This window comes from Camelus ferus, chromosome 3, assembly GCF_009834535.1.
Source record: "Camelus ferus isolate YT-003-E chromosome 3, BCGSAC_Cfer_1.0, whole genome shotgun sequence".
NCBI classification, from domain to species: Eukaryota; Metazoa; Chordata; class Mammalia; order Artiodactyla; family Camelidae; genus Camelus; species Camelus ferus.
This window is the reverse complement of record NC_045698.1, coordinates 27,167,585-27,183,472: the sequence shown is the minus strand read 5'-3', so window position 1 is coordinate 27,183,472 and position 15,888 is coordinate 27,167,585. Positions and strand designations below refer to the sequence as shown.

Sequence of the window (15,888 nt, the reverse complement as noted above, 5' to 3'; positions counted from 1 at the left end):
CCTGCTTTCAGAGTTATTAAGCCATGTGCCAGAAGAGCCATTCCCCTTTTTTTGCATTTTCTAATAACTAAATGTTTATTCACCTACTTTCTTCATTTACACGGTTCTAACTTCATTTTTCAGATACAGGGTTGTTGAACTAGAATATATTTAAGAGATAAGATATTCACACACTCATTTTTGAAATGAGTTAAATTTTAAAATTAAATAGTGAAACTGTTGGAGTATCAAAAATCAGTTAAATGAAAAATGGTTTGTGATTTAAGCTCTGTGCTAAACACTACTAGGTGAATAAAGTTCAAGACATGGGTTTAAGAAGATAGCGTAACATTTATCAAACCATATTTCACCATATGTAAGATGCCATAAATTATAATATATACCAGTATTTAAGAAGAAAAGTGCTGCCTGTTACAGGATGCATCCTGATTTTAGAGATTTTCAGTGAAAAAATGTGCATCTTAGAATTGACAAAATATGGAAATAAATGTAGTATGCAAGTTCAAGATTTTATTTTGCCTCCTTTCAAAATGTATTTAAAGTAGTTTATAATTATTCAACAGAAAATTAAAAATAAAAACAGAATAAAATCCCAGAGGTGTCGTTAGGTACCTAGATTGTCTTTTATTAGAACTAGGCACTGAATTTAGATAAGTTTAGTAGTACCTAAGACAAAATGAGAAATAAATATAATTAGTTTAAACATGAATTTTAAATGTGACTCTGTAAGTATATTTTGTTTAAGATTGGACACTTGTTTCTTGTAAGATTGATTTCTCCTACCTATTGTGATTTGAAGAATAAACCACTAGGAATCTGTACCGAGTGAACATCCATGGTCAAGTCTTTTTGCCTTTAATTTTATCTTGAATATTTGGAGGTTTTGGAAACTCACTGGAGTAATCAAAAGAAACTTTATGTAAACCATGCCGATAATGAATTCTATAGTTTTTCTTTGGAAATAACAGAAGATCCTCATAATGACATATTTTTATGTTTTATTCAAGTGTAAATTCTGGATCTCAAGGATGCTATTTTTATCTGGCTCAGTTTATTTTTGAAAACTTTTCCCCCAAGTGACTATTAAACAGACATTTCCTGAAATATATCACTAGTAGTTACTATGATTATTTATCCTTTTTTCAGTGTGCCTTTATTAATCAATCCTTTGATCATAGGTATGTTCATAATGGAGGATGACCGGTTTGGCAGCAGCTCTACTAGTACATTTTTCCTTGACATCAATGAAGATGCGGAGCCAGCATTTTATGATCGACCTGGACCTATAAAGGATAAAAATTCATTCCCTTTCTTTGCTTCTAGTAAACTTGTGAAGAATCGTATCTTAAATTCGCTTACTTTGCCTAATAAAAAACATCGTAGTAGCAGTGATCCGAAAGGAGGGAAACCGTCGTCTGAAAATAAGACAAGCAACAGGCGGATCAGAACGCTTACAGAGCCCAGTGTTGACTTTAATCATAGTGATGATTTCACACCCATATCCACAGTACAGAAAACATTACAATTAGAAACTTCATTTGTTGGGAATAAGCATATTGAAGACACTGGTAGTACTCCAAGCATTGGAGAGAATGACTTAAAATTCACCAAGAGCCTTGGTACAGAGAATCACAGAGAAAACACAAGCCGAGAGAGATTAGTTGTAGAAAGTTCAACGAGCTCACATATGAAGATACGTAGCCAAAGTTTTAATACAGACACTACAACAAGTGGCATAAGTTCAATGAGCTCAAGTCCTTCCCGAGAGACAGTAGGTGTAGATGCTACGACTATGGACACAGACTGTGGAAGTATGAGTACTGTGGTAAGTACTAAAACTGTTAAGACAAGCCACTATTTGACACCACAGTCTAACCATCTGTCTCTCTCTAAATCAAACTCAGTGTCCCTGGTGCCTCCAGGTTCTTCTCATACACTTCCTAGAAGAGCACAGTCCCTTAAAGCACCTTCTATTGCTACAATTAAAAGTCTAGCAGACTGTAACTTCAGTTACACAAGTTCTAGAGACGCCTTTGGCTATGCTACACTGAAAAGATTACAGCAACAAAGAATGCATCCATCCTTATCTCATTCTGAAGCTTTGGCGTCTCCAGCAAAAGATGTGCTGTTTACTGATACCATCACCATGAAGGCCAACAGCTTTGAGTCCAGGTTAACACCAAGCAGGTGAGCAAATACACATTTGAAAATGAACAATAATGGTTGCATTTTAGCAGACTTAAATGTAAAGCATTAGCCAGGTTGTACATCTCCATAAGCCTGAGAACTGACTTACTATAATTGTTTACTGTGGTAGGCTATAAGCTCCTAGTTTACCCGATATGATTTGAAATGGATTCTTGCAGCTGCGAGGGGGGAAAAGAAACTCCTTTAGACCCTGAAAATAAACATACATACTTTGCAGGGACACACAAGTCACAAGCTTTTTTTTTTTATTTATTTCTCGCTTCTGCAAGGATCGATTTTAAAAAGAAGCATGTCGGGGGAATCAGGAGCTTAAGACCTACAATAACAAACAACCTTTTCAGGTAGGTCAATTTAAGGCTCCAAAAGTTGACCTTTTTTGTTTTTTTTTTTTGTTTTTTTTTTAAGATAACTGAAATTTTCAGTTCAGTTCCTCTCAGTTTGTTTTAAGTGGCTGTAATTATTAAGTAGGAACTTAATGAACAGTAAATGAATTACTCGGCCCTCAGGATTCAGCAGTAACAGTCTGCTTGTGCTCAAGAACATTTGGGGAAGGGGAGAGGGTATAGCTCAGTGGTAGTGTGTGCTTAGCATGCACAGGTCCTGGGTTCAGTCCCCAGTACTTCTGTTAAAAATAAATAAACCTAATTACCTTCCCCCGAAAAAACAAAACAAAAAGGATGAAGAAGATTTGGGGGATTTCTATGCCATATCTAAAGATTGTATCAAGCTGGTCAAAGTAAACAATTTAGATTTTATCTATAACAGATATGCGGTGTTAAATTTGATTATTGCAAAAATTTCTACATCTACTTTTTTTGGGCCAAATACTTCTGAAAGCTTTTTTAAGTTTTAGATTATTCATTTACATTTATTTAAATGGATTAGTATTTGTCAAGTACTGAGAAAAGTGCCTGGCACATTAAGCACTCAATAAAAGTTGGCTGTTAGTATTTATAGTTATTTCTTTAGTGTAATCCATTTGGTTCCATATAACCAAATACTTAAGAAGTTATTATGCAGTTTTGTTTCAGTAATGCTAACACATTTAGTAGAAGAGGTTCCTTGTAGCAGGTAATAAATTATATTCCCTTTGGTAGAATGTCAAAAATTATGCAGTGTCTTATCTACCTGACAGCCAACCTCATCAGTTCAGAACAAAGCCAGGCAAACCTCTCAATAGCTCACTAGTATAAGTCTATGCAGTAAAGTTCACAAATTTTATTCAAAGGATGTACCTGTGACCCACACTCAAAGTTTGTTGATGTTTATTCTAACAACTTTAGATATCAGGTTTTCAGGTCAAAAGAAGCAATGGTTATAAGCCTCTACTGATAGGGACACTGTGACAGGAGAGGACAGCTGATAAAATTGGTAGCAAAGGAAGAAACTTTTATACTACAACAAAGTATTTGAAAACCCAGAGACCACAGCAGCCTCGTAGCATTCAGCCAGGGGAGTAAGTAACATAGCACACCAAAGTAAGCTGTAAGAGTACCACCATCTTACACCTCAATACCGTAATCAAAGTGCTGTTAACTCTGAATCATCCAGTTAGGGTTGTTCTATCTCATTGAAGCAGGCATTGATATATCTAAATTGATAACAGCATAGATAAAAAGCTTTAGTGCTTAAATATTCATTAGAATAAACCAGAAAAGACAGCTACCCCAAATCACTATTTCCTAACCAATCTGTGTTCTTAGGATCTTATTTCCTGTATTCCCTGTTAGAACATGAGAAGGATATTTGGAAATTTTACTCTTGGAATAAAATGCCAAGTTATTGGCATTTTAAGTGATTAATAGGTGTTTTTAATTTCTTGGGAAGGAAAAAAAATGAAAAAGAAGAGAAACAGGAACAGCTATACAGAGAGGAGGAAGACTTAACAAAAACCATGTTCATCAAATCTTTCACTTACTCTTCAAATAGTATTTAATACTTACTGGGTACCAGTTTCCATAGAGGAGAAAATTGTGTTGGCATTAGTCTTCCTGTTCCCACTTCTAGCCTTTGGTTAGTTCAGATAAAAGGGGAATGATGGAAGATAACTAAAAATTTACTTTAAAATAATAGTTTGGAATCTAAGCTGAGAAGATTTATTATTAATTTACTTTTGGTTTTCTTATAAAATTAGAAGAATGATTGAACTGATAACTGTGGTATAATGGTTAGCATGTCATAAAATGGTATCTTCTTAGATACTTCTTTGGGGCATAGTAGAAACAACACTGAAGTAGGATACCTTAATCTTGAATTCTAATCCTGGCATTGAGTGAAGGAACTTGGAAAAAGTTCCATAAATTACGCTGTAACATCTCATCTACTTGGAATTCAGAAACTTTGCAAGCCTCATCCATCCAGAACAAAGCCAGGCAAACCTTTCAATTGTTTATCATTATAAACCTATGTGATAAAGTTCATGAATTTTAGAATGTGCAGGCCTTAGTTGCATCATTTAGTGGAGAATGGACTAGATCAGTGGTTTTAAATGCTTTTTTAAAATGTTGCTTTTTTAAGTAGAGAAACCCCTTCTTCACAAAAACATTTCTGTAGAAACCCAATATGTAGAATATACAAAAATGGAACTACTCTAGTTGGAACAGAGATGGGGAGGCAAGTAATCCAATAATTTCTTCCCCTTCACTCCAGTAGTCCTTGAAGAGTTTATGGAGTCAGAGAAGTACAGCAGAGTACAATTTAAAGGCAGCTGGCCTGTTTTATAAAATTTGTGAATTTCAGTTATGAGTGGTTTTTTGGTGGAAATGAGTAGAAATGAGAAGTGGTTTTTGCTATGATAATTTTAGTAGCTACTAATGAAAGATTTATTTTGTGTGTTTTACAAAATAATTCTTTGTTTTAATATCAGGCAACATTATTACATTTTAAATGGCTTGAGTTTTCAAATAGCGATATGCATATACTGTGAAACTTTGTATGCTGACTTATATATACAAAGCAGGTATATAGTAAATATTTTAACAAGTCTGTTGCATGAGTAAGAATCTGTGTGAGAAGTTGTATCTTATGGAAGTGTCAGTGTTTTTTCCATATTATGGAGTCACTGATAGGGAATGCATTGAGGAAGTATCAGTGCCTCATATAAAGCTATTGTAATATTTACACATGATACCGTTTTTACTGTTTTGTGTCTGCTGTGTTAAAAAATCTTATTTTGATAAACCATTAAAGCAGTTGCCACACAAAGAATAAGTGATTATTCTTATTTCTCATAGAAATATTATTAAATCTAGTTAGTAGATACGCCCTTGGTGGTACTTGATAGCAAATCTAGTAGTTTCAAGTGATTGTGAAGATAGTCTTTGGATAATACCTCTGACTTCTGAGGTCAGGTTTCTTTCTTTCTTTTTTTTTTTTTTTAACATCTAGATATTGAAAGTTATCTTAATTGCTCACCTTCTCATTTTTACCTATGAGACCATAACAATTGCTTTTTGGTCAACAGTCAGCATTACTGATGACCTTTTATTTATCAATTTATAAAAGGTAAATATTTTCAAGTATTTGTATGTTCTCAGTAAACAAGATGGCACTGCTTAGTACTTAACTAGCTTCTCTTTTATGAAGTTTTGAAAATAAATTATAATTTCTTTATATGATTTATACTAGAAATCAAGGAACTAATGCAGTTTTTCGAATGGTATTATAGGTTTATGAAAGCTTTAAGTTACGCTTCGCTAGATAAAGAAGATTTGTTAAGTCCTATTAACCAAAATACCCTGCAGCGATCCTCCTCAGTGAGGTCCATGGTGTCCAGTGCAACATGCGGTAGCTCAGATGACTATATCGGCCTTGCTCTTCCAGTAGACATCAATGATATATTCCAGGTATCATAAATTCTGTGGTTTTCTTCTGAGGTGGTTTCCTTTTTTTTCATTTTATAACTGCTTACTAGTTATAATTTAAAGTGAATACTAATTTGGGGGAGAGGTGATTTTTTTTTTTAAGGCAGCTTTATTTAAAGAAACTTTGTGATAAGCATTATTTCGCCTTTCTCAACTGTTCTGTACTCTTGTTTAGCATCTCCATATCCCCAGAACATTATCCTTCCTTCTCTTCCAATGCTAAATCAGCATCTTGTTTGGTTTCTTTATCAGTATATTCTCACTAGAAACTTTTAGTTCCTAATCTTGCTTTTTAAAAAGTCACTTTGACTAATTCCTTGTTGATTTTTTAATTGTGATATAACTGACATATAACATTGTGTACATTTGAAATAACGCAATGTATCCCTTGTTTTATTTAATCCTTGATCCTGTTTATCCCATACAGGGCAGCCACACATGCTAAAGTCATATAGGGGGTGCTAATCCCATTAAGTACTCACAGATCTCTAGTTTATAGTACTAAAGAATACACATTTGCTCAGAAGTCTAAAGATAAGTTCTGAAATAATTATGTTAAAACCCATTTGAGTCACCAAGAATAGATAAGGACTTTAAGGGTTTTAGACTATTTTGTCAAGTTTTGATAATTTAACCTTCTTCAGTAATCTTTTGATTGTAGGTTCATGTGCTCTAGTAATTCTGTTTAAATTACATTTCATGTAATTTTGCTAATATTCATAAAGTAAACTTCTTTTTATAACAGGACTTACCATGACATATCTATTTTAGGTAAAGGATATCCCCTATTTTCAGACAAAAAACATACCTCCACATGATGATCGAGGTGCGAGAGTGTTTGCCCATGATGCAGGAGGTAATGCATGGGTTTGGTCTTGTCTTTACATGAAAAAGAAAATTCTTTTCCATAGGATGATAAAAATTCAATTATACTTACTTTTGGGTCAACTTATAAATTATAGCAAAATAATTGAGTCAATTTAAAATTAAACCACAATATTTTTTTTGTGGAGGGACTTAAGGCAGTGTTTTTCCAACTAAATACCTAGCCTCTCAAAAAGACAAAAACCAGATCAATTGCTTCTGTTTTGTTTTTTTTTTAAAGATACGTGAAAAATAATTTAACACTTAACTGTCATAGGTCTAAGAAACAGCTGCTTGGGGAAAGGGAGGGAGAAAAATGTTATCACACGTTACATGATCTCTCTTTGGTGTGAGCTATAGTATTTTAATTAATATGTGCATATCAGTCCCAGGTTTAAAGCTTTATAATCTTGATTATTTTTTTAACAAGGACCGCTTTAGACTCAGAATTACTACTTTATGCAAATATTGCAAATAATTGAAATGATGCCTTAGATGTATAATAATGATTTTTTATTTTGTTACTTAACACCTCATATTAAAATAATATAAACATATCTGCTGATTTTAATTATTTTCCTAATTTAAAGCAAATTATCCTTTTTTTCTCCCCAGTTAAGGTTATATTTGAGTCATAACAAGAGTTCTGGTTTTATTCCTTAATTTCCCTTCATTAAAATTTCATACAGTTTAAGACACTTTGAAAGAGGTGTCACTGATACTGTCTTCATCAGATTATGTTTTATATTTGCTTATACACAGGTCTTCCATCTGGAACTGGAGGTCTTGTGAAAAACTCTTTTCACTTGCTACGACAGCAGATGAGTCTTACGGAAATAATGAATTCAATCCATTCAGATGCTTCTCTGTTTTTAGAAAGTACAGAAGACACTGGACTGCAGGAACATACAGATGATAACTGCCTTTATTGTGTCTGTATTGAAATTCTGGGTTTCCAGCCCAGTAATCAACTAAGTGCAATATGTAGTCATTCAGGTGAGTGATTATGTTTTTCTGGATGAATCCACCTGAATTTGAATCTGCTCCAGTCACAAGTCATCTCCCAGCCCTGTTGATCATCCCTCTTACTCCATTCTCACTACCTCAGCCTTAGTCCAGCATCTCCCTACGGAAGTGTTAGTGTTTCAGTCTCCAGTTTTGGCGCCTTCCAATTCATCTTTCATAGTACTGTCTGGTGACAGTTCTTTACTGGCTATTCATGTCCAGCACACGAGACTCTTTTTGTGATCTAAATATCTTTCTCACCATTCGCCTATCTTATAACTGACATACCATTACTGACTGACTGATGTTTTTAAACAGACTATGCTTTTTTCCATGATTCTAGGCATGAAAAATGTGTTTTCCTTTTTGTTCCTTCTTGTTCCTTCCTCTCCTCACAGACATGCGAGCTCAGCTCACACACAGACACACACAATCTTATTTGGCAAGCCCACCCCATCCTCAGAGTCAGGAGTATTTTATTTCTATTGCCCTTTGTCTATAAATCTCTTATGATAATTATTTCTTGGTTATTTTTCCCCTCCCACTCAGTAAGTTCCTTCAGGGGATGGTCTGTCATCCTTTTCATTTTTATTTTTCTAATACCTGGCTGCATACTACTTTATACACTAGGTACTCAGTATGTTTTCAGTGAGGGAGTAAATGATGCAGACCCAGATTCAGCTTTTTTATATGATTCAACAAGTGACATATATTAGCAATTATAAATTAGTATGTATGTGTTTAAAGTATTACTATAGATACCTTTTCTTGGTGAATACCACTTAGCCATCCTCAGGAAAACCTAGTGAGAACCAAAGTTCTCTGGGCCATTCACCTAGATTTCTCCTTGGTATTCTGATTCAGAGCTTCCCAACTGCTGGGTTGTGGCACACTGATATACCGTAGACAGGATATGGATTTGCTGGGATATTAACCCTTCAGTGGTTCCATGCCCCAATAGGGCCTTGATTGACAAACCCTTGGACTAGGTGCTTCCCACTATGAACAGTCCTGTCCAGGGCCCCAGCGGGCTATAATTATTTTCATTTTCTTTGAGTGAGAGGTTTGAGCAGTACTGTTCTGATGTATTGTACACAGCAAAGAAGATGCTTTTTTTTTTTTAAAGCAGATGTATTTTGAATCATTTTTCTATACATCATTTATGGTATTTTAGTTCTTCCAAGTTCTGTTTCTTCATTTACTTATTCAGCAAATACTTATGAAGCACTTACCGTGGAGTTTTGCTGTACTGTTTTCTGTTTATTTATCAAACAAGAAATAGGGAAACCACTCTCCTAATTATTACCGAGTCACAGCACAGTCACAGCTAGTTCTAATCCATTTGTGGTCTGTAGCTGGACTAGTCATCTAGCAGAGTCTCATGAAGTTTGGGACGAGTGGAAGACTGGCTGCGGCTGGTGACGATCTCGCATTGGCACAGCCATCAGAGCCCCTTGGCTTGTTATCTAGTGATAGGAAGTGTTAGACTGAGGAGCAGTGGGGGGAGAATAACTCTTAATTGGGAAATGATTACTGCTGATACTCACCTTGGAGATGCGAAGGGAGGGAGGCTAATTGTTAAAAAGTCACTGAACCTTCACTCATTCATGCATTCAACACGTTTATTATGCCACTGCTATAGGTCAGGCAATCGCTAAACTATGTGCTCGAAAAACAGTTGTGAGAGAAAAAAATAAAAAGACACCATCTGAGCTCTAGACCAACGGGGAAGGAAATGGATTGATCAATCACTCGAACAGTTGATACACAAATATAATATGGCATTTGTAACAGGTGCCATCAAGGGTAGGCACATCATATTAGCAAAGGAATATAACTAGGTAGGCAGATAGAAGAAGAGACATCTGAAGAAGTTGCTATGAGCTGTGGTTGAACGAATGAATAGAAGCTAACTAAGTGAAGACAGGAGTATAGAGAATTTTGAGACAGAGGAAGCAGCATGAGCAAAGGTCTTCTCTCATGGGAGCAAGCCTGGGAAGTAGAAGAGATTGAAAAGACCCGTGTGAATAGAGCTCAAAAAGCAAGGGGGAAGGAGATACAGGATCAGCCTAGAAAGATAGTAGAGACCAGGCCCTGCAGGGCCCTTCCCACCCAAGTGTGGTCAGTGAGTCGGCAGCATCAGCATCACCTGAGAGCTTCTTAGAAACACAGAATCTCAAACTCTGCCCCGCACACAGAATCAGAATCTGCATTTTAACCTGGTTAAATAACCCAGGTTATTCAGGTACGCAGTGATGTTTGAGAAGCACTTCTATTGGCCATAGTCAGGATTTTGTGTGTCAGTAAGGAGACATCCAGTTATGGCAGATAACTAAAAATAGTCCCTCTGCTATTTTAATGATCATTTTAAAGGGACATCAGGACTTGAACACCAGGCTGTCCATTCTCTAAAAACTTTCAGTCTGATGTGTTGGTAGCGGTAGTTGTTCAAAAAATGTTAAAGCCCAGAGGAGAGGCTATAAGAATATTTCCTAACATTTTATTCTGTGTCTACCACCTTCACAGATTAGCTTATGCATTGTACACTTTAGTGTGCAAGGCGACATGCTGGCCTTTCAAAACTTAGTATTATATGTTTCTTTTGGGTCTGCTTTATATATTTCACCACATTTGCCCTAGTGTAGCTAACCAAGAGTGGGAAACCTAAGTGTTTTAGTCCAGAGAGGAAACAATGAAAGCAAACAACTACAGTTAAGCTAGAGATGACATAGATAAAAGAAAGAGCATTAGGAAAAAAAAAAATTAGCCAACTATAAAGGCTAATGGTAAGAAGATCAGTTTGAATGTCTAGGTTATTAAACTGATGATTGTGATGGCTAGGTAGAAACTACACTGGAGAGAGGAGGGCCCTAGAGAGAGAGTAATGGTTTCATCAAAATCTATACCAAAGATCAGTGGTATGCAGATGAGGGTGTAAGGGGAACGATGAGGTGGTGCCCCACGTATCTGGCCTTGCCCAGGTATGAAGTTGGAGTTGGAGTTGGAGGAAGCTAGGAAATGCTAGGACTCCAAGAAACACTGAAAACCACTGGTGTAAACATAGTGCAGTGAGTTTTGGTGTCAAGAAGACTTAGGCTCGAAGCCAAACTTTTTCCATCTTATTAGTTCTTTAATCTTGGGCAATGCACTTAGTTTTGCCAAGCTTTACTTTTTTATTTTTTCTGAAATCTCTAAATGGGAATAATTATACCTTCCTTATAGTGTGGTTTTGGTATTTAGTAACATTAAGATAAGGTTGCATTCAGTGAGCTCTCTGTAAATGGTAACGCACACTAAATTGTTTATGTTAGAAATGCTATGCTCTCATAAATTCTGATGGTTCGGTTATAGTTATCTTACTGTGCTCCTGAGGAACAAACACCTCCTGCTCACTTCGTTTTACTTCCCTGCTGCCCAGGAGAATTGGTTATCAGGTGGGCACGTATATCAGCAATAGAACTTTCCTCATGGAAATTCTTTATGTTTTTAATAAATAATTGTTTCAGCATTTCCCATAATCTGTTTGGGAACTTAACTACTTTCTGGTAGGAAAAATTTAGCTTATGATTTTTCTGAATTAACCCATATGAATTTATATGTATATTATTCTTTGCTTAGAGCTTTTTGTTTTTCCCTACATAGAGTAGTTGGAGCCAGCCTTATGCTCAGATACAGGGAGTAAAGAAGGTATTCGGTCTCTTAGGGTCTGGTCTGTCCTGTGCTTCATGTCTACATTTTTAATTAATAGATAAAGCTGAGCTAGAAAATTATTAATGAAAAAGAGAGGAAACAATGAAAGCAAACAACTACAGTTAAGCTAGAGATGACATAGATAAACTGATTCAGTTAATGGACATAATGCTTCATCCAAACTAAAAATAATCTTGAAATAAAATGTTTTGAGTAAAAGTGTGTCTTCTCTCTTAAAGAGAAAGGAAATAAAGGTCTCTAAAGGTAGGTACCATCAACCCAGTATGCACGGTTTTGCCTTCAGTGGACTCATAGACATTGTCTTCCACACATAAGAAAAAGTAGGCTAACTAGCTGTTCCTTTCCCAGTTTCAGGAATTTCTGGTTCTCCTTATCCTGCAGGTTTATAGATAGTGCCTGTATTCTGTCCACATGTTCTCTGAAGTTTCTATTTAGTACATGTAATTATTTCATTAAAAAAGTTTATTCGTATGGTTAAGCATGTTTCACACACAAAAAATACCCCATGTAGCAAAAGCCTTCTGTTGTCACTATAGCTAGGGTGATGTTTCACATCTCCAAATGGGCTAAACTAATTTTTCTGGAACCTAGCTTAGCTAGAGGAATGGGGGTTTTTTTGTTTGTTTTTTGTTTTAATGAGAATGAATGATATGCTTAGAAATGAGATATGATTCTGAAAGGTTGGAAATTTGGGGGTTTGTCACTGGTTAAAGGTGAGGCTGAAATGGATTAGTTTATAACTTTTTAGAAACATTGAAGAAAGTGTGATTTTCTTACTGTTCCTTGGGCTGGAATATTTTGTCATTTTACTCCCTGGGAAGCTCATCAGTTGTGTCTAAAATAACATTCATCTCGTACCTGGTTATTCAACATTACTGGTTCTTAAGTACATCTTTAGTTCTCTCAAATCTTTTGGCAGTAGTTTTATTTTTAAAATCAGTGTAGGGGTTGTATAGCTCAGTGTGGTAAAGCACGTGCTTAGCATGCAGGAGGTCTTGGGTTCAATCCCCAGTACTTCAATTAAAAATTTTTTAAAAAAATAAATTCAATGTATAATTTAAGTAATGATGTTACTTTTAAATGCCTGACCAGAGGCATGATTTCTTGAATCTTAAAACTATGCTAAACTGATAGATCTTCTTTTCCAAGGAACCAAGATATATTCTGCCTAGATGATATAAAATAGTAGTCTTAGGAAGTGCTTAAAGGTAAGATTGAGGTGGTGGTATCTATTTTGTGGAAGACAGCATAGGGAGAGGTAGTATGTGTTGACATTGGTGTAGTTTCCTGGACTTTTAAAGATAAGCTTTTGAAAGCTTTTTTTTTTTCTTCTTTTTTTCTTTTCCTTTCCTTTTTTTTTTTTTTTTTTTTTTTTTTTAAATACTCTTGACAGTGTGTTGTAGTGAAAAGAGTACTGGACTGGCTGTCAAGAGGTCTTACCTTCTGGCTGAATGTGTCTCCTATCTCTGAACCTTATTTCTTAGTGTACTAAGGTTGTATGATTTTCTACATTGCCCAGTGTTACTTCCTAAAAGGATAACCAAAGACTTTCTGATATCCATTTGCTCTGATCACTTAGTTTAAGTGCTCAGGAAAAATTTAAATTAAGAAATATCGATGTCATTTTAGTGGCACTGGGATGTTTGGTTGACCTCAAAATCCCATTTAGGGGTACCTTAGCAATGCATGGATAGTAAATTTAACTCAAAGGAAAGAACTTATAAGCCCAGGGAATATGATTCTTATGCTGATAATTATTAAATGGGGAGAACAGCAAGTCATAGAATAATAGGTACAATATAATTCCACTTACACACCCAAAGAGCAAGAAAGAGAAATTTAAAATAGCAAAATACCTGAATTTTTATATGTATATAAATGAGGAGGGTATTTAGTTTGGGGGTGGGAGGACTGGGAGAGGGGGTAGGTAAGGTATCTTCCCTTTTTATTCTGTGTACATCTTTACTTCTTTAAATAAACATACTATTTTTGTAATTTAGAAAAATAAAATCTAATGTATAAATGTCTTTGGAATTTAACAGGTTTCACTATCTGGGCAGTCTGAATTTCCTTTGAAAGTCTATATCATGGGAAGTAATTATTAAAAGCTGGAAAGAAATGACAAGGAATCATCTCTTCTGTAGTATACAGTGCAAGCATAGGAATTAAGCCATTGTGATCCTTTAATTGGGTTAATTAATTTTTCCTTCAGACCTTCAAGACATTCCATATTCTGATTGGTGTGAGCAGACTATCCATAATCCCTTAGAAGTAGTTCCCTCTAAGTTTTCGGGCATTTCTGGATGCAGTGATGGAGTGTCTCAGGAGGGCTCAGCCAGCAGCACCAAAAGCACAGAATTGCTACTAGGTAGGTTTTCAAATTCAAATCCAAGCATTGTTAAAACTGTACTTTAACTTTGTTGTTGTTGGTAAGTAGTGTTATTGTCTCAAAACTACGGCAAGTCAGTTTTAGTGAGGTGTATATAGCCAACTGTTGCCCCTGTATCAGCTACTGATACGTTCCCTCTTAACTGTTGGATTTCATTGGAAAGAATTTTGCTCCCCAAATGGCTGACGGGTCATGTGCAGTTTATCTCAGTTCTGTATCTTTAGGTGAAGTTTAAAAACAGGTTTCATGAGTTACAATCATTTTCTATTGTGATATAGATCAAATATTTTAATCTTCTTTCAGGTGTTAAAACAATTCCAGATGATACACCAATGTGCCGTATACTCCTTCGCAAAGAAGTTCTGAGATTAGTCATTAATTTGAGTAGTTCAGTTTCAACTAAATGTCATGAAACTGGGCTTTTAACGTAAGTAAACTATGAGCACAAGTATTCTTTGTTCTGCTTTTTACGGTGAAAAAGATACATGAAATACTTGAAGTTAGACTAATTAGCTTACTCAGCAGTTCACAACTGCAGGCGTATCTGAGCGAGGCTAGATTTTCTTCATATACTTCAACCAAACTAACATATGGTAACAGATGGAATGCAGAAGCAGGTATGTGAATACAGCTGTCTTCTATTAAACCAGACTTTAGAAGAGATCTGTAAAAATGTAAAACAGTACTACTATTCTCACTTTTTTAGTTTTGGAAAATATAGTTATTATTCGTTATGTACATTTGCTAACTTGTAATGAGTTAATTTTTTAAATGAATTAATATTCTGAAATTTTCTCAATTTTAATTTCTTTTTGGTAATTATTGATGGCTGTGGCCCACACAAATAAGATTTTGGGGGTTCTCAATAACTTTTAAGAAGGTAGGGGAATCCTAAGACCCTAAAGTTTGAGAAAAGCTGGCCTACATAAAATAAGTGATATTTTCTTGGTTTAATTTTTCCCTATTTTTTTTCTTTTCTGTGAATAAAAGTTGTAGAATTTTTATTGCTTTTCTAAATCATAGCAACATGATAAAATTCAGGCAATCTTCAACATCTTTGATATTTAAAGCAGTGATCCTCAAAAGAAATACACCTCAGGGTTTCCTGAGGGGCTTTAAAAAATAGTAGTACAACAGATGCCAGGGTTTCTCTGTAGACTTCCTGGCCCAAAGCTGTAAGTTTAGTGGGTCCTTAACCTCTGTATTACCCATCCCCATTGCTGATCCTGAGATGCTGTCCTAGCTAAAAGCTGTTTAAAGGTTGAAATATATAAAAAGATTAGCCCAGTGAAGACTGTTAATAATTTTGGTCTAACTTTAAATACTTATTTCTATTTAAAAACTTAGTTTTGAAAATATTTGAGTTATCCTAGGCCGATAAATAAATTTTGCAATTTCTTATGGCAATGAAAAAGAATATTTCTAACTTTCCAAGTATTTGGATTTTTATCATTTTAAGAGATAACCCAAAACTTAAAATAACTAATTTACATGTAGGGTAGGAATATTTACTACTTTATATATTTATCCCAGCACATCAAATATGTCATTTAATCAATATCTGGAGGAAAAAAATTTAAAAAGTGATATTTTGAAAGAAAAATAGGTAAGTCATTATTACAGTTTTTATCATATCATAGTCTTCGTTTTCATTTTAGAATTAAGGAGAAGTATCCTCAAACATTTGATGACATATGCCTTTACTCCGAGGTTTCCCATTTGCTATCACACTGCACATTTAGACTTCCATGTCGGAGGTTCATACAAGAATTATTTCAAGATGTACAGTTTTTACAAGTAAGTAGGACTTGTATTTATGAAATCTATCTTTCAAAAATAATTCTGTTT

At 35.0% G+C, this 15,888-nt stretch overlaps 1 protein-coding gene across 2 annotated transcripts in view; it reads left to right on the top strand.

Annotated features, from left to right (window-relative positions):
- The window catches only part of RICTOR (RPTOR independent companion of MTOR complex 2), a 102,198-nt gene that overhangs the window by 81,741 nt on the left and 4,569 nt on the right, over window positions 1-15,888 (top strand). Inside the window, exons 31-38 of one of the 2 annotated variants that reach the window (XM_032471302.1) lie at window positions 1,179-2,187; window positions 2,478-2,549; window positions 5,876-6,053; window positions 6,843-6,927; window positions 7,698-7,931; window positions 13,864-14,019; window positions 14,344-14,467; window positions 15,699-15,837. In XM_032471302.1, coding sequence (XP_032327193.1) covers window positions 1,179-2,187; window positions 2,478-2,549; window positions 5,876-6,053; window positions 6,843-6,927; window positions 7,698-7,931; window positions 13,864-14,019; window positions 14,344-14,467; window positions 15,699-15,837 — 1,997 coding nt within the window. The remainder of the gene's footprint in view (window positions 1-1,178; window positions 2,188-2,477; window positions 2,550-5,875; window positions 6,054-6,842; window positions 6,928-7,697; window positions 7,932-13,863; window positions 14,020-14,343; window positions 14,468-15,698; window positions 15,838-15,888) is intronic. The other variant, XM_032471310.1, reaches the window with a different exon arrangement.